Here is a 22,444-nt window from a genome sequence, read left to right on the forward strand (position 1 = left end):
ATGTCAGTGCTTTAGGAACTAAGAGATCAGTGGGTGTTTAAACATGCAAAAATAACCCCATTCATTCATTCTTTAATTCAGCAAAGCTTCCGGAGCACAGGAAGGCTCTGTGCCGAGCCTGGGGAATGCAGCCTTAACTAGGATGGGGGACACAGGCGGCCCCCTAGGGCTCCCTTTCTGAGGTCAAACTGCACAGTAAGTGACGGCAACTGAATGCGGGACGTAGAGAAAGAGACACGTGGGCCAGATGAGGGAGATGAGGTGTGATCACTTCCTCCTTCCCGCTGTTGGTGAGGAGGGAGACCCAGCCTTGGGTTATGGGGGTGGCCACACACAACAGGTGGCACTGGACGGACGAGGCTGATGGCAACTTACAAGTCACATACACTCACAGCCGGGGGAAAGAGGGCACTGCGCGCCACTGGGCCATGCGGGGGCTGCACTCAGAACCGGAGCGAACCGGGAAGGGCCCGCAGGAGGCAGGCTCTGCAGCAATGAGGCTGGGGCGGCCCCTGGTTCCTGCAGCAGGAACGGGCTTCTTCCAGTAATCCGGGGGGCTGGCAAGGAACTGAAGCCTGCTCCTCAGCGATCTGCGGGCACCGTGCCTGGTCCTTGGGACAAGGAGGGTCGTTTGGCTCATAGGAGGAAGCAGAGTGAGGAGGGGCCTTGCGGTTAGTCCATGTGAAGCCCTCTGGATTTTATCAGCTGTCAATACCTAATACTGGATCTTAATTTCAGGCCTTACACCACTACCCGCCCCCCCAGTTTTATTGAGATGTAATTGACATCTAGCACTGTATGAGTTTAAGGTGTGCGTCACAATGACTCGGCCTACATACATCATGAAATGATTACAATGCGTTCAGTGAACATACATTCTTCATATAGATACAAAAAATAAGAAAAGACAGTGTGTTCTTCCTTTTGGTGAGAACTCTTTGGATCCATTCTCTTGATAACTTAACAGCAGTGGTAACTAGAGTCATCATATTGTACATTATATCCTCAGTACTTACCTATCTTGTAACTGCAAGTTTGTACTTAGTCACCTTTATCCAATTCCCTCAATCTCCACCCCCCCCCCACCTCTGGTAACCACAAATCTGATCTCTTTTTCTATGAGTTTGAGGTTTTTTTTTTCTTAATTAAGATTCCACATAGAAGTGAGATCATACAATATCTGTCTTTCTCTGTCTGGCTTGTTTCACTTAGCATAATGCCCTCAAGGTCCAACCATGTTGTCACAATGGCAGAATTTCTTGCTTTTTTTATGGTTAAGTAGTATTCCATTGTGCCCATGTGTGTGTACACACACATGCACACATACCCAACTTCTTTATCCATTCACCCGTCGATGGACACTTAGGTTGCTTCCATGCATTGGCTATTATGAATAATGCTACCATGAACATGGGGGTGCAGATATCTGATTACTCTTGATACCTGATCAAATTCCTTAACCACCACCCTCTATATCATATCCTATCATCCTGGCCTGCCTGCAGCAAGACTCCTGTTGAGTCGGTCTATTAAGAGTCTCCACTCGATGTTTCTTCTTAGTAATTTTCCATCCACTGACCCCACCAGCTTCTTGGCCATAAAGCTCCACCTGTCCTTGTTGCATCTGGACTTGAGCCCGATCTTGCTTTGCTACTGCAAGACTCCACTGTAGGGGTACCTCCTAAATAAATTCTTCCTTATCATCTTGAACAAGTGTCATGAATAATTCCTCTTTAACAGGGTCCATGTGATGTTTATAGTCCAGCTCTACATCCTGGTGAATCAAAGGATGGTCCGCAGATCAACATCTGGGAGGCTTTACCATAGATCCTCTGAATCAGAATCTGTATTTTAACAAGAGTCCAAGGCAAGCTGGTGCACTTTAAAGTCCGAGAAGAACTACTTTACATTATCTACTGGATTTTCGTTTTCTCAAGAATAAAGGACACCACCATTAAATGAGTTTTTACTTTTTTTAAGGCCAAAAAATGTAAACTGAAGATGACTGATAAAGATCATGTTAGACATTTGCATTTCATGGGACTGGGCCAAAGCTGGGCTGTTCACTTTCTCTGATGCCAGGCCAGGCAGCCAGGGTGGAGGACAATGACTTAGGCTGCGTCCTCCAGCCCTGGGCTTCCCCAGCAACTCTCAGGCACAGTTTAATCCGGCCCACTCATCACATTGCACACACGAATGTGCACAGCAACATTTCCCTCCTGAGGTGGGGGCTCAGGCTCCCCGAGCTACCCCTGGCTGGGACCTGACAGGCATCAAAGACAACTCACATTTTGCTTTGAGAAGCACTAACGATAGCTGCCTGGATTCTCTCGAAGTTTCCTAACTCTAGTGATGAACAGCAGTCCAGACACAGGTCCTGGCTGAAGGACCTGATTTCAGAATTATGGAAGAAATGAGATAAACAATGCAGAATTTCTGATGCAAAGTCTCAAAGAAGTTACCTTGCATAAGGCAATTCTATAATGGTGGCGAAGGATCCTGCTGTTGCCTGGCTCACCTGTTCGTCAAATTTGACACAGTACGTGGGAGGAAGTCGATACTAACTGATGGAATGTTGACTGATTTACAGCAGCATGAAGAAGGTAGGCAAAACTAGTAAATACCTCTGCAGAGCTGGAGGAGCTTTGGAAATTATCTTCAAGACTACATATATATATATATGTATATACACACACACACATATATACACACACATATATAGACCTCGTATGCATATATGATAAAGTGAAGGTTGATGTTAAAAGTATGCAAAAGCACCCAGTTTAAATACTGCAAACTATTCAATCTGCAGTATAAACATATTTTTTAATACACGGCTTTATTGAGATATAATTCACGCATCATACAATTCACCCATTTAAAGTGTACAGTTCAGTGGGTTTTAGTATATTCATAGATTTGAATCATCACAATGAAATTTTAGAACATTTCATTAACTCCCCAGAAGAAACCCAAACCCCTCACTCTCCATCCCCCTCCTCTGTTCCCCCCTCTAGTCCTAGGCAACCACAAATCTATCATCTGTCTCTAGAGATTCACCTATTCTGGACATTTCATATAAATGAAATCACACCATTTGTGCGACAGGGACTCATTTAATTGACAGCCATACTTGCAATTAATCTCCTCAAACATTCCAAATGCAAACATTTTAAAATTACTTACACAATGAAGCAATCAAGCCTTTGGAATCTGCAAGGTTTCCTACAAAAGACAAGTAGACAAAAGGGCCTTCCTGGAGAGAAGAAAATGAAAACAGGCTCTAATTTAGCATCACAGCCACAGGATGGCACCGCAGATGCGCGGCAGCATCCCCAGGAGCCCACATCCTGGTCTGCGCCCTCCGCACCTCCACGACCCCGTGGGGTGTGAGCCTGGAGCCTGACCGCGCCCCCCCCACCTTGCAAAAAGATATGCCCAAAGGGAATGTTTATCTAATAAATGCTGTTTTTCAATGATTGGCATGATAAAAATCAGAGGTGTGTTCTTATGGGGAAAAATACATTGAAAATTTTGCACAAGGGAAGAGCTTAAATGTTATATTAAATAGGCTAAACTCTGGATTATTCCAGAGATTTTACACCTTTGAGAAGTACCTCACAGCAGTTCATTTTGTCTCGCCTCAAAAAACAGCCAGGATCTCTCTTAACAAAAGTGGCATTTACATATCTGTCGGAGTTAAACTAGTTATTTTTCCTGCATAAGGGCAAATTTAGGAAAATTAAAATCCTTACAGGCTACATTTTAAATTTTAGGTAACGAACATCTGCAGTTACACTGAGGACTTTCCTATCACTGAAGTGCTTCTTTGCTTAAATTTCAAAACTAATTAATTAGAATTCACTGGGGTATCTAATTGTCATGTTGCTCCTTTGAACAAATTTTATTGCCGGTCACTACAACTTCTTTTCCCATTTCTTTTTACCAATGCAATTGCTTATATGACATTAAAATGATGTCTCTGGCTAATCCCTGCTCACTTATAGTACTACTTCCCAGAGGTTATCACTTAGAGCTGAATTTAGTTCTGGGGGTTATTGCCCTAACTCACAATATACTTACACTGCTATTTCTTTAGATATTCTCAACTGACTGCCAATCCTGAAAAATTATGATTTAACTTATGTCTCCCCTCTGCGTCTCCACTTTTTACAGTTTTTTGATAGTGTAGGGGAGGAAAAACTTCCTTCTGCCCTCTTTGACCCTGTAGCTGGCCTAAGAATTAACTGACATGACAGACTAACAGGAGGAAAGCACACACATTTTATTTACTATTTTTACATGTACATGGGAGTCCTTAAAAGTAAAACAAAGACCCAAAGAAGCTGTTAGGCCCAAAAGCTTGTATACTTTGTTTTACACAAAGAACGATAAATTACGGAGATGTGACAAGACAAAGGGGCGTGGACTAGGGGACAGTAAATTGTGGGAAAGTGACTAAGAAATATACGAGGGAAACCAGTGGAAGATAAGGGTTATTTTAGTAGGTTTGTTCGTATAGGTCCATTTCGGCATTGACTCCCAGTCTCTGGTGATAAGAACGTTCTTCTCTTCCTGGTGCAGGGAGGGCACCGTTCTCATGGGAAATTTAATGACCTGATTTTAGGTAGAAAGGAGGAGGTCAGAGAGGCCTTCCTGCATCTGCTTTTTTCCAAATGCCTTCAGCTCTTAACCATCAATATGCCAAAACAGCATAGTTTAGAGTGGCATGTCCTGAACCACACCCCCCTTTTTAAAGATTTATTTTATTTATTTGAGAGAGACAGACAGACAGACAGAGAGAACATGTGGGGGGGGGGGCAGGGGGGAGGGAGAAGATCTCACGCAGACTCCATGCTGAGCATGGAGCCTGACGACGCAGGGCTTGATCTCACAACACTGAGATCATGACCTGACCTAAAACCAAGAGTCGGTTGCTTAATCGATTGAACCACCCAGGTACCCCTGAATCCTTTCAAATAGCTATATTATACTCTTTAATTCTTCCATTAGTTACCAAATTTGTAACTCAGGTAGTAAACTTAAAAACCTCAGCTTCCTCATTCATCAGTGTTGCCCAGCATCTGGACTTCCCAATGTGTAAGATGAGGACGCTAGCTCCTGCCATGCTTTCTTCTTCTCCTCCCCATTTCTAACGCTCAACTTCTGTCTACTTTGCTTGTACATTGCTGAGATTGATTACATTTCCATTCTTGTTCTGTAAACATATTTGTCTTCCTATTTTATATGGATTCTGAAAGCTGAAAATCAACAGCATTTACAATATGGTGATTAGGTAAATGTCATTCACTGCAAAGGGCCACAACTTCTTTCTCTGCAGATCTAGTATTTTGACTCCTGTGTCATTTAAGAAGAATGTGGCAGCTGGAATATCCTTTATTACACTCATAAATGTCTCAAAATCATGCTGTATTTTAGTTTGCTACATATTTGGGCCATGACTTTCTTATAAAATATTTTTATTTAGTTACAGTTTTTAATTGCCTTTCTTTTTCTCTTATTGAGAGAAGAAACCTGACTTTCTCCCCATCTCATTAATATCTTCCAGCTTTTTTTTTTTAAAGATTTATTTATTTATTTGAGAGAGCGAGAATGAGAGAGAGTACATGAGAGGGAGGAGGGTCAGAGGGAGAAGCAGACTCCCTGCCGAGCAGGGAGCCCGATGCGGGACTCGATCCCGGGACTCCAGGATCATGACCTGAGCCGAAGGCAGTTGCTTAACCAACTGAGCCACCCAGGCGCCCTTCCAGCTTCTTACACATGCTCATCTCTGCTAAACAGAAGCTTTAAAGTTGGTTTGTTCTGTGTTTTCTTGACACTTTGTAAGTTACTTACTTGGTAAATGTGGCTTACCTCGGAGTATATGTAAAAATTATATTCTTTAAGGGAGATTTTAAAAAATTACAAGGAGATAAACAGCAATGTTTTAAAATAAGAAGTATTCCCCATCCACTGTGTAACACTTTTTATTTTTAGCAGAGACATAGCAGGAAATCCACACCACTTCCCTGGCTTGGCCTGGGGACTTTCTAGACAAAACACATCCACTGGCCTGGCCAGCAGAAGCAATAAAGCTGGGCTGAATTTGATCCTCCGTAGGTCTCATTCCATCTATCTGTAAGATGAAGGACCGCCTAAAATTAGATTGTGGATCTCATCCTAAAACTAGACATGACTTCCACTAGCAATCTCTTCAACTGAAGCTATTAGCAACACCTGGACTCTGACATTAGGTCCGGGACCTTTCCTCAGAAGCAGCTCTGTGGGTAACAGCAAGATGGGGATCTGGCAATTTATAACATGCAGGGACCTAGGAATATATAACAAATTTTATCCCTTTTATATCTACCTGTTCAAGTTCTACTCCTTTTTCAAATGCCAGTTCAAACCCTCCTTCCTCTAAGAAATCTTCCCAACCTCCTAGTGATAATTCCTCACTCTACTGTGTTACTAAATTTGTGCTTCTATAATCAACTGTCTGCTGATTATCAATCTTTAGTTCCCATTAGATCATACACCTTTGGAGTCTGGAATGCTGTCTTATCTCAGAATCTTCAAGAACCCAGGATGATATTTTGTGTTCAGTGTTTACTAACCTTGAATTAATGACAAGTTCCCATTATGAATTACTTAGAAAGATACCAAGGGGCTTTTAGAAGGCACTGTATACTTCTTATTATATTAATGTCTCAAACATAATGGCAGTCTACAGTCGACTCTCGAACAACACAGGGGTTAGGGGCACCAACCCCTGTGCAGTCAAAAATGCACATATAATTTTTGACTCCCCACAAACTTAACTACCAATAGCCTACTACTGACCAGAAGCCTTACTGAAAACATAGAATCAATGAGCATATTTTGTCTGCTATATGTATTATATACTGTATTCTTACAATAAAGTGAGCTAGAGAAATTATTAAGAAAATCATAAGGAAACTACACCTACAGTACTGTACTATATTTATCAAAACAATCCATGTATAAGCAGACCAGTGCAGTGCAACCCATGATGTTCAAGGGTCAGCTGTAATATATGTCAAGTATACTAAATATATTCACGCCTCCACATGCTGATCAGATGCTGCCTCCTCCAGGAAGCAAGGCTTCACTGATTCTCTTGATGGGAAGTAGGTGCATCTCCTACATAGAAGAACCCTGCTTACTTGTCCCCCCCTCCAAACCATCAGTTCCTTTCAGGCAAAGTCTTTGTCTTTTATCTCTGTATTCCACATGCCTAATAGATGGTACATGCTAATACATGTTTACTAAAAGAATAAGAAATAAAAGAAGGGAGAGGGTAGTGGGGGATAACAGAGTTAAACAACAACAGCAACAGCAAACACCCAATTAACCCATTTAGAAAATGGGCAAAAGAAATGAAGAAACATTTCAGTAAAGAGGGTCTACAGACAGCAAGCAAACACATGAGAAGATGTTCCACATCATTAGCAGGCAGGGAAATGCCAATAAAAACCACAATGAGTTAGTACTCCACACCTATCAGAACGCATAAAATAAAAAAAAAATAGTGACTACAACAAATGCCGATAAGGATGTGGATCACTCACGTGTTTCTGGTGGGATGAAAATGGTACCATTCTGGGAAACGAGGCTGGCAGTTTATTCTAAAACTAAATATGCAATTACTATGGGTCCCAACAATTGCACTCTTGGGCACCTGTCCCAGAAAAATAAAAGCTCATGTTCACACAAAAACAAGCACACAAATGTCCATAGCAGCTTTATCTGTAATAGCTTAAAGCTGGACGTCCTTCACCAGGTGAATGCCTAAACAAACCACAGTCCATCCATGCTGGAGCACTCCCGAGCAATAAGAAGGAACCAACTACTGATACACTCGACAACTTGGATGGATCTCCAGGGAATCTGCTGAGCGAAGAAAGCCAACTCCAAAAGATTACATATACTCCGTAATTCCATTTATATAACACTTTTTGAAATGAGAAATTTTAAGAAATGGAGGACAGATAGAGTGGTTGCCAGGGGTTAGTGGCTGGAGGAGATGGGGGGCGGCAGGGCAAGTGCCAGTGAATACAAAAGGAAAACACCAGGGATCCTTGTGGTGTCGGAACTATCTGGTGTCCTGTTGTGGTGGATATTTGAACCTACCCAGTTGGTAAAATGGTACAGAAATTAATAGACACACACACACACACACACACACACACACACACACACACATGCAAGTGGATCTAGGGAAATCTGAGTAAGATGAGTGGATTGCATCAATATCCTGCTTGTGATATTATACTGTATTATACTACAGGTTTAAAAAATGTTACCATTGGGGAAAGCTAAGCAAAGCATACATGGGCTCTCTCTGTATTATTTCTTACAACAACACGTGAATCAACAATTATCTTCCCCTTCAAAAAAATTAATTAAAAAACCAGACAGGTAGAACAAGAGCTGTGGAAGAAAGAACATTACTAATTGAATAACATTTTTTAATCAATTGCCAGGACTTTTTAAAAAAAATTATTTATTTATTTATTTATTTGAGAGAGAGAGAGAGAGGGAGAGGGAGAGAGCATGAGCAGGGGGGAGGAGCAGAGGCAGAGGGAGAAGCAGACTCCCCGCTGAGCAGGGAGCCCGATACGGGACTTGATCCCAGGACCTTGAGATCATGACCTGAGCCGAAGGCAGATGCTTAACTGACTGAGCCACCCAGGCGCTCCCAGCTTTTTTTTTTTTTTTTTTTAATTTAGCATAGGCTGGGTTCTGGCCTCAGGGAGCTTATCTAGTTGGTTAATACCAACTTCCAATTTAATAAAGGTTGGAAAAAGATGAGGGGCCTGTGGTTGAGACAGTCAGGAAGACTTCTAGGAGGAGGCAGGCCTAGAGCTGGGCCTTAGCAGGCAGGCTGAGAGGTGGAAGGATAGGGATGGTAGCCCAGGGGTGCAGAGGGCAGGACATTATGAGGCCTGGTGGGTCCAGACTCTGCCCTGCCCGGCACTGTAGCCGACAGCGATGGCCCCTGCCCCTCCCCTTGGGCTCCCTCACCAGGGCAGAGGGTACCTACACTTGTGCTCTCAGAAGACCTCGGGCTGGTTTTCACTCCTCCAGGCTGTGCCTGAGTGGCTCTTCTGCCTACAGTACCCAGGCCTGGCTTTCTTCCCCCCAGAAAAGAATGTAAATCAAAAAGAAGAAAGTATTATAGTAAAATATACGTAAAATTTAATATTTTAACCATTTTAAGTCTACAATTCAGTGGTGGTAAGTACACTCACATTATTGTGCGACCATCACCACCGTCCATCTCCATAACTGAGTCTTCCCAAACTGAAACTCTGAACCCGTTAGACAGTAACTCCTCATTTTCCTCCTAGCCCCGGGCCCTGACAACCACCACTCTGTCTCGACACACTGGACTACTCTAAGTACCTCACATAAGTGGAATCATACGATCTGTGTCTTTACGACTGGCTTATTTTACTCAGCATCATGTCTGCAAGCTTCTCTGTGTGGTAGCATGTGCCAGAATTTCATGTCTTTTTAAGGCTGACTACTATTCTATTGTAGGTATCCATCACATTTTGTTTCTCTACTCATCTGTTGATTGGCTACGATGAATAAAACTGCTATGTGCAAGTATCAAAGTCCCTGGTTTCAATTTCTTTGGATATTTATATAAAAGTGGGCTTGCTGGATCATATGGTAATTCTATGACATTTCTTCTGGTGGTATACCTTAACTATTTTAATTACTAAAAAATATTATTAAAGGGATACATTACTGAAAGTTTTTTTTTTTTTTTTTTTTAAGATTTTATTTATTTATTTGACAGAGAGAGACACAGCGAGAGAGGGAACACAGCAGGGGGAGTGGGAGAGGGAGAAGCAGGCTTCCTGCTGAGCAGGGAGCCCGATGCGGGGCTCCATCCCAGGACCCTGGGACCATAACCTGAGCCGAAGGCAGACGCTTAATGACTGAGCCACCCAGGCGCCCCACTGAAAGTTTTTTTAAAAAAATGCAAAGGTATAAAGTGAAAGGTAAAACTCTTTTCCTCCTGATCCCCAATCTCATTCTCCTGAGACACTCCTGGTGAGTTTCATGGCAGCCCTCGAGAAACTTTTCATGGGGACGCCTGGGTGGCTCAGTCAGTTAAGCCTCTGACTCTTGATTTCGGCTCAGGTCATGATCTTAGGGTCCTGAGATGGAGCCCCACGATGGGCTCCGCGCTCAGTGCGGAGTCCTCTTGAGATTCTCTCTCGTTCCCTCTGTGCCCTGGCCCCGCCCCCCTGCTCTCTCTCCAAAATAAATAAATCTTAAAAAAATACTTCTTATGTATATGTTATTATGGAGCCATAAATATTTAAAATATTTTCTTTCTGCTATTAAATTTTCAACTATAAACCCAGAGGGTGATGAGGAAAATTTTACCATGTTTGTTTATTTAAAAAATTTTCAAGTTCTGTGGATCAGGAATTTTGGTTTAAAAACATACAGAATGGGGAGGGGGGCGAGGGGATGGGTTAGCCTGGTGATGGGTATTAAAGAGGGCACGTACTGAATGGAACACTGAGTGTTATACGCAAACAATGAATCATGGAACACTACATCAGAAACTAATGATGTAATGTATGGTGATTAACATAATAAAGTAAAAAAACAACAAAAAAATGCTAGTAATAGGAAGCACCTGGTGTAGCATACATGGAAATGTTCTATACTATCTTCTCAATTTTTCTGTAAAACTAAAACTTTTCTAAAAAATAAAGTGTATTTTTGGGGAAAAAAATAAAAATAAAAAAAACACACAGAAGTTCCTATTAGATGCTCTAATGATTGAATGACTGAACTGTAGTTAATTGAGCTGCTAACAAAATCAACTTAAAAGCTAAATTGTGTCATGGCAAATAAAAGTAACAACAGCAAGGTCATTTTTCATTTAAGGTGTTCCAGACTGTAATTTTAGCAACTGTATTTTGGAAGCTTTTAGACAACTACCAGCCAAAGCTCAGATTAAAAACAAAAACAAAAAAGGCTGGGCTCGGCAAGCTACTGCTTTATGTAATTCAATGATCACTTTAGAGAAAATGCGCAACTTACTCCTTTCAACCCTTACAGGAAAATTTAGTGGGGGGAAAAAGGCTTTATAGAAATAAAAAAGAAAAAGAATCCCATTTTTTTTTTTTTGGTAATTTATGTCGGTATTTGTGAAGGCTAAATCTGCATTCAAATGTATCTTGCAAGCCTTTTGTTTTTTTTAGCTTGTTTGCATGAAGAACCAGAGAAAAACAGCACAACACTCATTACTAAGAGTGGGAGAATAAAGTGGATTAGAATGGAATCACCACCTAAATCCTGTCAAAATTTATTAGCATTTTCTATTCAGACTCACAAAATCTCAGCCTAATCAGACTTGATTTTTCCATGTCATGGCAACAGCACCCATCATTGTTTCTGGAAGGATCAGCTGCTTCAGCCTCCTATGGCACCTCGATGACAAGGCTTTAGTGACTTCATAAATCTAGGCTGCCCAGCTGCCGTCCCCTTAATGACATGACGCCTTCCGTTTGATGGAACCTGCCGCGCAGATGGGCTGTCGCCCGATATTCACAGAGGACAGTGCTGGCCTCTCCAGAACTTCGGGGATGGAACAACACCAGTTCTATTGTTCCTACGTGATGGCAGCTTAGCGTTTGGTTTAGAACTTGAAAACATCTCTCCCCTTTTAAGACTATACCCTTCTCTGCCGAGACCGTTATTTCTCTGGTTAAGGATTTGAAAGGAAACTTTCTAAGGCTCATCTTAGTTGGACAAGTGCTTTGTCACTATATTACATAGGGACAGGATGAAAATGAAAAGTTAATGCTAGCATGGAGTACAGCGAGAAGGGTCACGGGAGGGACAGAGGAAGACAGAATCAACGTTTACAGAACTCTGCTGGGTGCCAGGCACGGTGCCAAGCGTCCCACATCCCTGCTATTCAAATGTGGTCCATGAACCACAATTTGGGCATCACCCAGGAGCTTGTTAGAAATGCAGCATTTCAGACCCAGACTTATGGACTCAAATCTGCCTTGTGAAAAGTTCCCTGGGGATTTTCAAGTTTGAGAAGCACTGTCCTAAATGACCAAGCTCTACTTAATCCTCATGACAATGCTTTGAGGAAAATATTATTTCCATACTTTATGGATAAGTGCTTTGGTCTAAATGTGTGCCACCCAAATGCATGTGTTGAAATTCTATCTCCCAAAGACGATGATACTAGGGGGTGGGGCAACTGGGAGGTGCTCAGGTCCTGAGGGGGAGCCCACCTGAATGCGATCAGTGACTCTCTAAGAGGCTCCAGAGAGATTCCTAGCCTCTTCCACCACAGCAAGAAGACACCACCTCCAGAGCCGGGGGAGGGCCCTCCCCTGCCATGAGGGCCGCCTGATCTTGGACTGCCAGCTTCCTGAATTCTGAGAAATAAATGTCTACTGTTTATAAGCCACCCAGTCTGTGGAATTTTGTCATGGCAGCCCCAACATATTAAGACAATAAGGAAGCAGAGACAAAAAGTTCCCTTCCTTCTTTTCTTCCTCCTTGCAGAAAGGGTTGTGGTAGGGAAAAGGTACTGTTCAGAATCTCGCAGCTGGTGAACGGCAGAGCCAGGATTCGAGAACGCATCCATTAGACCCCAAAGCCCCATGCTCTAACTTCCCTCCCCGGCCCAGGCTTCTTGAATAATGGTCAGACCCCTCTGGAACAGTGCTGAGGAGTCAGCACTGCACTTAAAAGGCAATCAAAAACTAATGATGTAATGTATGGTGATTAACGTAACAATAAAAAAAAAAGGCAATTTGTGGCCTGGGTGAAGATGAGTGACAAGGACAGTAAAGCACCAGGAAACCATGTCCTGAGAAATGGTGGGAGGCACTGACACTAGGGGGCGCTGTACGGTAGACAGGGGACTCTACTTCCCTTCGGGCTACCTAAGGGCAGAACTAGGACCAACGAATAGAAATCATAAGGAGGCTAATTTCAGCTCACCATAAGGAAGTATTTTCTTAACACTAGAGCTATACCATTCTGGAAAGATGCTATTGGCTGAAAGTTTTCAAGCAAAGGGTGGATGACCCTATGTCTCTCTGGGTTATTAGTACAATTCCAATTTCAAGGGGGAGACTGGACTCCTTGGCCCCTAGAGCCCCTTCCTAGACTGAGGTGGCTTTCCACACCCAGTACTGGGCATTCCATTAGATGCGTCCATCATGACACATGCTGTGCCCAGTCTACCGCCAGTCTCCGGAGAGTGGACGGCTGTGGGAAACTGGTTTACACTGTGACAACCACAGCTTTGGCAACAGGTGACTGACCCAGAGGACAAGGAGGGACAAGGAGGGATGACAGGACTCCAGAGCAGACAACTCACAGGCTGGCTGCTGGCCTACGAGGCGGCCTATCCAAAAAGCCACATTCAAACAGGGACACACTGGGCCAAGGAAATTCTTGCTCTCTGGAACAGAAATTGACAAATAGGGAGTGAATCCCAACGGATTTCCGAAAACTAATTATGTAGGCGAGGTTGTGAGAGGCCAACAACTCGACATTATGAATAAAAAGTTACAAGGAAGCATGTGCGAGCAAGGACGGTGTATCCGTTTGCTGGGCTGCCATAATGCGGAACCACCCGCTGTGTGACTTAGAACCACATCTACTGTCTCACGGTTCTGGAGGCTGGCTGTCCAGGATCAAGGTGTGAGCACGGTTGGTTCCTTCTGAGGGGTGGGAGGGAGAACGCATACCATAACTTCCTCCAGCTTCTGGTGGTTTGCCTGTGTTCCGTGGTTTGTGGAGGCATCACCCTGATCTCTGTCTTCATCTTCACATGGAACCTGTCTGTGTCTCTGTGTCCCAATTTCCCCTTTTATAAGGACACCAGTCATCCTGGATGAAGGCCCACCCTAATGGCTTCATTAGGTCTATAAAGCCCCCTAAGAATGTAGGCCCACATTCTGTGGTACTGAGGGTTAGGACTCCAACATGTTTTGTTGGGGAGAGGACACAATTCAACTGAAAACACATGGATATGAAGAGTAGATGCTATGGGATACACAGAAAGAATAAAGGGTGAGAAAGCCAGCGAGTAACAGAAAGAGAAGCAAACCTAGAGAGGAGCTAGGAGGAGGGTAATAATTTTCTTAACCCAGAGCTGCCTGTGAATCAGAACCAACCTCCAACGGCCCAGCTACATCGCAGCTTCTGCTGCATTTCCATGAGTTAACCTGTTCCTTGTTGCCATGCGTGCCCACCCACCACTTGACCTAGTTTGAGGAAATAAATGCAGGGGTTCTGGCCCCAAAGGGCTTCACTAACAGGTCTGACACTGAGCTACCACCATCCTCAGGAACTTGTATCCTAAAGATGAACCCTGCCACCTGCGCTGTCCCTTCGCCTTTCGTCCCCAAAATTAACACAGGATGGCAACTTTTCAAAGAAGTATACCATGCAAGGAAAATCTCAAGTAACACAAAAGCTCCTCTGAATCTCTTCCACAAAGTGGTTGCAATTTGGGGCCACCATTTTGAATGGGCAGAAACAGATTCTCCAGTGGAAAGCACCACTCTAGCCAACTCGCTTTTCATTTGGCTAACGGAGCGGACGGTCATAAAACATCTTGAGGTCTTTGGGATGAAATCAGTTTTGCAAATCAATTATGCAGCCAGGCAGTGCATCTTTGAAGATGCAAGAATAGGAAAGTAATAGTCCTCGTCCCCAAGGGACTCACAGCCTCGGCAAGAGAGGCAGTAACTCCCCGACACCCCTCAAAAAAGGCCTGTGCTACATCATGATAGAGAGTTCACAGAGAGCGGGGGAACGCTGACTATAATGATAACCAGGACGCAGGGATGCAATCTGCCTCAGGCCACCGGACAGGGTTTCTCTCGGGGGTGGGTGCGCGCCTGTGTGCGCATGCGCACATGTGCATACCCAGAAAATGTAAAAGGCCCTTTTCCTGCAAGGAACTAATCGTTCTAAGCTTTGGGAGAAACAAGCGTTCTTCTTTTGCCTAATTCCCTTCTTTTCGAGTAATTAAAAAAAAAAAAAAAACCTGGTTGTCCTGCCTTAGTTAAAAAAATTTTTTTTAAGATTTATTTATTTGAGAGAGCGAGAATGAGAGAGAGTACATGAGAGGGGGGATGGTCAGAGGGAGAAGCAGGCTCCTCGCTGAGCAGGGAGCCCGATGCGGGACTCGATCCCGGGACTCCAGGATCATGACCTGAGCCGAAGGCAGTCGCTTAACCAACTGAGCCACCCAGGCACCCCTGCCTTAGTTTAAATAAAACAACGCTGTTTGATCAGTCTTCAAATTGCTATTTCTTTACCCTTGGCAGTTTCAGGCAGATGAGAAAAAAACTTTCCAGTGTTAGATTTTCTGGGAGGGAGAAGGCAGGAGACGAAAGGCCAGGGAAAACAGGTGGAGACAGGTGGACAAGGATACACAGGAAAGGTCTGGAGGCAGAAAGTGAAAGGAGCAGAAGGTAGGGTGACCATCTCATTTCAGGAATGCCTGCAGTTCCCGGGAAACCGGGACTGTTGGGTCACCATAGCATGGGGACCAAAATGTGGCAGGGTGAGGGGGTGGCCCAGTGAGAATGTGGACAGGCACCCACAGCCCTTGAGATGCTCTCTGCATTGGGAGGGAGAGTCGTGTTGATCCTGCCTCTGGATCCCTCTTTTGAGAAGGTGCCCGCTCACTCACCGAGGTTGCCCAAAGCATTGAAACTGCCAAAGTTCTTCCAGCCCGGGGCCATCAAACCTTCGATGGCACTGCTTTGTTGGAGCTCTGGCTGGCATCAGTAAGTCCCGCAAGATGGACTGTGAGGTACAAGGCCATTCTCCAGGGTCTTGGCCATTGCCAGCAGGTTGGCTTTGGGGCATGGAGTTTCCTCATTCCTGCTGGATCAGGGCTGCTATTGCGGCGGGGGGTGGGTGGATGGGAGCAGCACAACATCACCAGGAACACAGGGTGCGGGGGAAGGAGGGCCACTAGTTCCAGTCCAATCATAGCGGAACCTGGGGGGTTCAGCTGGGGGGTTCTTGACATACTTGCAATTTCATAAATGTTTGAAACTGAGCATGTGCTCCTTGTTCTGCCTTTTGATTGTGTCAATAATGTCCTTGTTGTGATATTAGACTATAATTTTGTAAGATGTTATCACCGGGGAAACTGGATAAAGTGTACATGGGATCTCTCTGTATTCTCTCTCTGGGAGGAAGTTACCATTATCTCAAAATTACAAGTTTCATTTAAAAAATGGGCAAATCCCAGAAGATGTATGGAGAGCAAAGAAACATAGGAAAAGGTGTTCAATATCACCAGACATCATGGAAATGCCAATTGAAACTACAATAGGGTTAGTTCATATGCATCTATGAGAATGACTAAAACAAAACAACAAAAATACCAGTCTAAGTGTAATGTACCGAATGTGTCCCCTCAAATATATCTGCTGAAGCCCTAACCCCCAATGTCATGGTATTTAGAGGTGGGGCCTTTAGAGATAATTAAGTTTAGATGAGGTCACGAGGGTAGAGCCCCATGATGGGACTGTTGTCGTCATAAGAAGAAGGGAGACGAAGGCTTTCTCTCGGCCATGTAAGGACAAAACAAGCAGGCAGCCATCTGCAAGCCAAGAAAAGATGTCTCACCAGAACCCAACCATGCTGGCACCCTGATCTCGAACTTCCAAGCCTCTGCAACATGGGAAATAAATGTTCTTTAAGCCACCAGTCTATGATATTTTTGTAATAACAGCCAGAGTGGACTGAGACACGAAGTGCTGGTGAGAACGTGGCGTAGCTGGAACAGTGACATATCACTGGTGGGAATGGAAATGGTAGAACCACTTTGGAAAAGGTTTGGTAGTTGCTACCCTAGTTAAAAAATCCCACTCCTAGGCATTTACCCCGGAGAAATGAAAACACATGCCCACACAAAGACTTGTAAGCAGATACTCACAGCAGCATTATTTATAACACCCAAAACTAGAAACAACCCCGATGTTCATTAACTGGTTAATGGATAAATAAATTGGGATATATCCATGTAGTGGGATACCATTCAGTAATTTATGCCAAATAAAAGACTACATATCCTATGATTTCATTTATATGAAATCCCAGAAACAGTAAACCCTTATGACAAGAAAGCAGATCAGCGTTTCCTGGTGCCAGAGGTCAGGGTGGGGAACATCTGCAAAGGGACGGCAGAAACCTTTGTAAAAAAGTGATGGAAATGTTTTATACTGTGATTGTCATGGTGGTCACACAACTCTACACTCACCAATCTCACCAAGCTCCCCAGGGGTGGATTTTACTGTATGGAAATTATAACTCCATAACGCTGGAATGGGGAAAAAGAGAATATAGAAAGTGGCTGGTTACTATATATAGATATATCCCAATAGTTTCCATTTATAGCAACAACCAGTTAAAGTACAAAGGAAAAATATCTCACGGTAGCAATAAAAATATTTAGAAGTCAATTTTAAGAGACTGTAACTGAAGATTTAAATAAATTGAGATCCACTCAATTCTTAGAAGAGACTCAGTATTGTAAAGATATCACTTACTCTCAAGTTAATGTAGGAGTTTAAGAAAATCCCAAATCAAAACACCAAGTTTTAGAATCTGGCAAAGGGAATCTAAAGTTCATGTAGAAGGATCCATTTTTAAGTGTTTGGAAGTGAGTGGTAAGAAGTTTGCTTTGTCAGATATTAAAATACACTATAAGGCTAAAATAATACAAAACTGTATGAACAGAACTGAAACTGAAAGATTCATAAAACAGAACCAAATTTGTTAAATCTCCCAATTATCCATGCATATAAAAGATTTCAGTATATGATAAAAATAGAATTTCAAATAAGTGGAGAAAGGATGGATTAGTCAACAAATGCAGTTGAGACACTTTCCTGGCCAAAAACAAGAGGATGCATAATAAGATATGAGTGAAATCATTTGTACTATCTTATGAACACCCCTTTCAGCTCAATAAGGAAAAGATGAAGAGCTGTATAGAAAAACAGGGTATCGGGGCGCCTGAGTGGCGCAGTCGGTTAAGCATCCAGCTCGGGTTGTGATCTTGGGGTGGTGAGATGGAGCCCCGTGATGAGCCCCAAGTCGGGGCACAGAGTCTGCTTGAGCTTCTCCTTTTCTCTCTGCCCCTCCCGCTGGTGCTCTCTCTCTCTCTAAAAATAAATAAACAAGTCCTAAAAAAAAAAAGAAAAACAGGCCATTAGGGGGTGGACCCCAGGATCCAAGCCCCATATTCCTATCTCAAGCCTGGTACACGACAGCAAGCCTGTCTGCCTTCTAGAAAGCATGAAGCTCTGTTATGAGGGTATCATGGGATCAGGATTGAGCAAAGATTAGACACTCCTTTTTTTCTGGGAATCATGTAAGTCTCTTCCCGGGTTCTCATGAGACCCTACAAAAGAAGGTAGACTCCCAATCAAGGGTTGAATGGCCCACTCCTAGATAGGGTGGAAGCTTGCCAATTCCATTTATTTTGATTTTTTTCAGCTCGATTAAACTTGTCCAATAGAAGAAGAGATACCTGCTCAAGGATGTTTATTATAAAATTTTGGCTGTTTTTAGTGGCAAAAGAAATTAGAAATAACCTGAAGTTGCATGGTTGGTTCAATTATCCACGCTACGGAGTAATATGCAACTATTAAGAGAAAGGGTATCAGCCTGCCTGGCTGGCTCAGTCAGTAGAGCACATGACTCTTGATTAGTTTAAAAGAGAGAGAGAGAGAGAGAGAGAGGGAGAGATGATATCTCGGCTTGGGTCCCCCAGAAAGAATTATACTGTGTTCCACCACGTTCATGGGGATGGCTCTCCCAGGGAGGCTGGAAGCAGGTGGGGGATGGGAAATGAGACAGAGAAGGAGGATGGAAGGCTCCTCTGATCTGAGGCTGCATCACTGAGCTTAGTAACTTAGGAATATCCCTCAGCAACAGGCTGGCTGGCCCAGGCTTGACTTTCTCCAGAGACTGTACATGCGTTACTGCTTCTCTGGGGAGTCCATCTCAGAGGAGGGAGGAAGAACTTATCCTGGGGCTCCCAGACATCACTGCCAAAGGTCCATCCCGCGGCAGGTGGCTGGAAGCTGACTGGCTCCCAAGGACCTCACACCTGAGCTGCATCCCAGAGGCCTGGGGTGGGAGCGGGGAGCAAGGGCTGTCTGCTCGGGGCCCAAGGAAGTCAAGTCGGAGTTGGCTGCTGTGGTGGCAGCCGGACAGAACATCTTGTCAAGGGTCAGATGAGACCCAGAAGACCCGAGCCAGTGCCTAAGAGCTGTGGGATCTAATCATGACACCCAGCGCTGGCATGGGTGTGAGAAAGTAGCTGACTGGAATATAAATGGTGACTATCTCTGTGGAGTCTTTATTTTTTTTTTTTTAAGATTTTATTTTTATTTATTTGAGAGACAGAGAGCATGAATAGGGGGAGGGGAGGCGCAGAGGGAGAGGGAGAAGCAGGCTCCCCGCTGAGCAGGGAGCCCGATGCGGGGCTCCATCCCAGGACCCCGGGATCATGACCTGAGCCAAAGGCAGAGGCTCAACGGACTGAGCCACCCAGGGGCCCCACCTTGTGGAGTCTTTAAAAACTGGCTTCCTTTAGATCCAGCAATCCTACTTTCAGGATTTGTCCTGGGTAAATAATTACACACATTGACGAAAATGCCCAGAGTGCGTTCTATAGGACTGCCAGCAGCTGGAAAGAGCCTTAAGCCCAACAATTAGGGATTGGTTAGAATTATAATAAGGGGCACCTGGGTGGCTCTGTTGGTTGGGTGTCTGACTCTTGGTTTTGGTTCAGGTCATGATCTCAGGGTCCTGGGAGGGAGCCCAGCAGGGAGTCAGCTTCCCCCGCTCCCTCTCCTTCTGCCCCTCCCCCCACTCATGCACCCTCTCTCTCACAAATAAATAAATCTTGAAAAAATAGCTTATAATAAAGTATACCGAAATCCTCTGCCGTTATTTAAAATTATGAAGCAGTTCAAGAGATACTGATACGGATGGTCGCTGAACACAGTTAAGTGAAAAAAGCAACAAAGAATGAATAGTAGGATCCCATTTTCATAAAAACAACTCTGAAAAAACATTTATCTGGATATATATTTTCATACAAATTCTGGAAGGTTATTCTTAAGGATACGAACAATATCTCTGGTTAGTTTTATTTTTTTCTTCCTTTTATATCTGTAAATGTTATATGTTTGGCAATGATCACGGGAATATACAATTCAAACCAATTTTGTTTTAAAACACTGACTGACACAGGAAAAGCATTCTGACATTTTAGATATTTGAGCTACTTGAGGCTTAACATGTAAATGACTGATAACTACCATAAATTGAAATGATAGGATCATTCTTCCATTCATGGGATATCAACAAATTATCCAGAATAGCTCCTACAAACCAGGCACCACGCCAGGTACTGGGGATAGAGGAAGACAAAACAATTACAAATTGTGTGTTGTGTTACGAAGGATAAAACAAACAAACAAACAAACATGGTACTTCCGTAGGATATCTCTTCCATTTCAAAGGAAATATATTTTAGCAGCATTAAAATTTTTTGAAGTATTTCTATACTTCGTCTTATATTTTAGGTCTACAACAAAACATTCAATTAAATGGTAAAATGTACTTAAGAATTTTTAAATATTAGTCATAAAAATATAAAAATGAATAAGAATCCAGATCAGGAGGCCAATAAGAACATATATATGCAGACCTTCTTTTGTTGTTATTATAGATTTTAATGTGGTTCTGAGCTTCCAAGCAGCCAAGTGAAAAGGGAGAAACATTTACATTGTTCTTGCTGTCAGGAAGCAGCAGATGAAGCAATTTTTTCAGGAGAAACTAAGCTTCTCCCAGCACTTCCCTGTAAAAGCCATTTCTCATATGGTTATGCCGAGAGTGACATTAGTAACTACTATCCTCCATATGAAACAACTAGAGAAAAACTCTCTGCTACTCTATAAGCCCAGAGAGGACAAGGGCCACACGTGTGTCTGTGTCGAGCACGGCACGTGGGCCCAAGGAGGATGGGAAATGAGGAACAGCAGAGTAGGATTTCACGCTGCGGTGTGGCTACCTAGACATCTATCCCTAATGCATGTCTTGTTCATGATGTCAGAAAACAAACTGGATTTTGGTCTGCAGAAGCAGAAGGGCTGTATACCCCTGTACTCTGAAAAAGGCCAGTGGTCACTATGGGTGCTATTCCTTGGACTTTCAATTTGGCATCATTTCTAAGCTTGTATTAGGTTCTCCAGGGAAACAGAACCAATGGGATGGGGATACACACAGACACACAGACACACAGAGGATCCATCATAAGGAACTGGTTTATGTGATTATGAAGGCTGACAAGTCCCATGATCTGCAGGGTGAGTGGGCACGCTGGAGCCCCAGGAAAGCTGATGATGTAGTTTTAGTCTGAGTCTGGAGGCCTGAGAACCAGGAGAACTGATGTAGTTTTAGTACAAAGGCTGCAGGCTTGAAACCCAGGAAAAGCCACTGTTTCAGTTTGAGTCTGAAGGAGGAAAAGGCCAATGTACCTACCAGTCTGAAGGTAGTCAGGCAGGAAGTAATCTAGCTTACTCTGCCCGAAGGTCAGCCTTTTTGTTCTGCTCAGACCTTCAACTGATTGGATGAGGCCCACCCACATTAGAGAGGGCCATCTCCCTTACTCAGTCTACTAGTTTAATGTTATGTTATGTTATGTTATGTTATGTTATGTTATGCTATTTACTTGTTTATTTTAAAGGACGCTCCACGCCCAACATGGGGCTTGAATTTAGTACCTGAAATCAAGAGTCACATGCTCTACCACCTGAGCCAGCAAGGCACCCCTTAAATGTCAGTCTTATCCAAAACACCCTCACAGAACACTCAGAATAACATGTGGGCAAATAACTAGACATTCCATGGCTAGACAGACATGTCTAGCATGTTGACACAGACAATTAACCATCACAAAGCTTTACCATTAATAGACAGCGAAACCAACTGTGATTCACCAGGCCTGCCAAGTATCATGAAGGCTATAAATGCATTTACCGGAGAGGAGATCTATTTTACAGCAAAACTGACAAAAAAGACAATGCCAAAAAAGGAAAGGGAAAACAGGAGACAGTAACAGACTGTGCACTAAAAGGCAACTTGAGACCTAATGATAAAGCAAGTAGGAGGAGGAAGAAATTTTTGGAATCCCAAGAGTCGGAGGCTGAAGTTATTGTCGTGGAAGGTGAGAACAGATGGTGATGCTAAATGGAAAAGGGTAATGTCCAAAATACACAAATTAATAGGGACTTGAGCAGCCACTGGGACTCGGGACTTCTTAAAGGAAGACCCATGGGTGTTAAGGTAGGATGAATGGGGA

The 22,444-nt window shown here is 43.5% G+C and overlaps 1 protein-coding gene across 1 annotated transcript in view; it reads right to left on the reverse strand.

Moving 5' to 3' along the window:
- Positions 1 to 22,444, reverse strand: part of EBPL (EBP like) — a 30,475-nt gene that overhangs the window by 3,397 nt on the left and 4,634 nt on the right. The window contains exon 2 of the mRNA XM_021689449.1: positions 3,187 to 3,256. Within this exon, the coding sequence (XP_021545124.1) occupies positions 3,187 to 3,256 (70 nt within the window). The remainder of the gene's footprint in view (positions 1 to 3,186; positions 3,257 to 22,444) is intronic.

The sequence above is a fragment of the Neomonachus schauinslandi genome, chromosome 3, assembly GCF_002201575.2.
Source record: "Neomonachus schauinslandi chromosome 3, ASM220157v2, whole genome shotgun sequence".
Classification (NCBI taxonomy): Eukaryota; Metazoa; Chordata; class Mammalia; order Carnivora; family Phocidae; genus Neomonachus; species Neomonachus schauinslandi.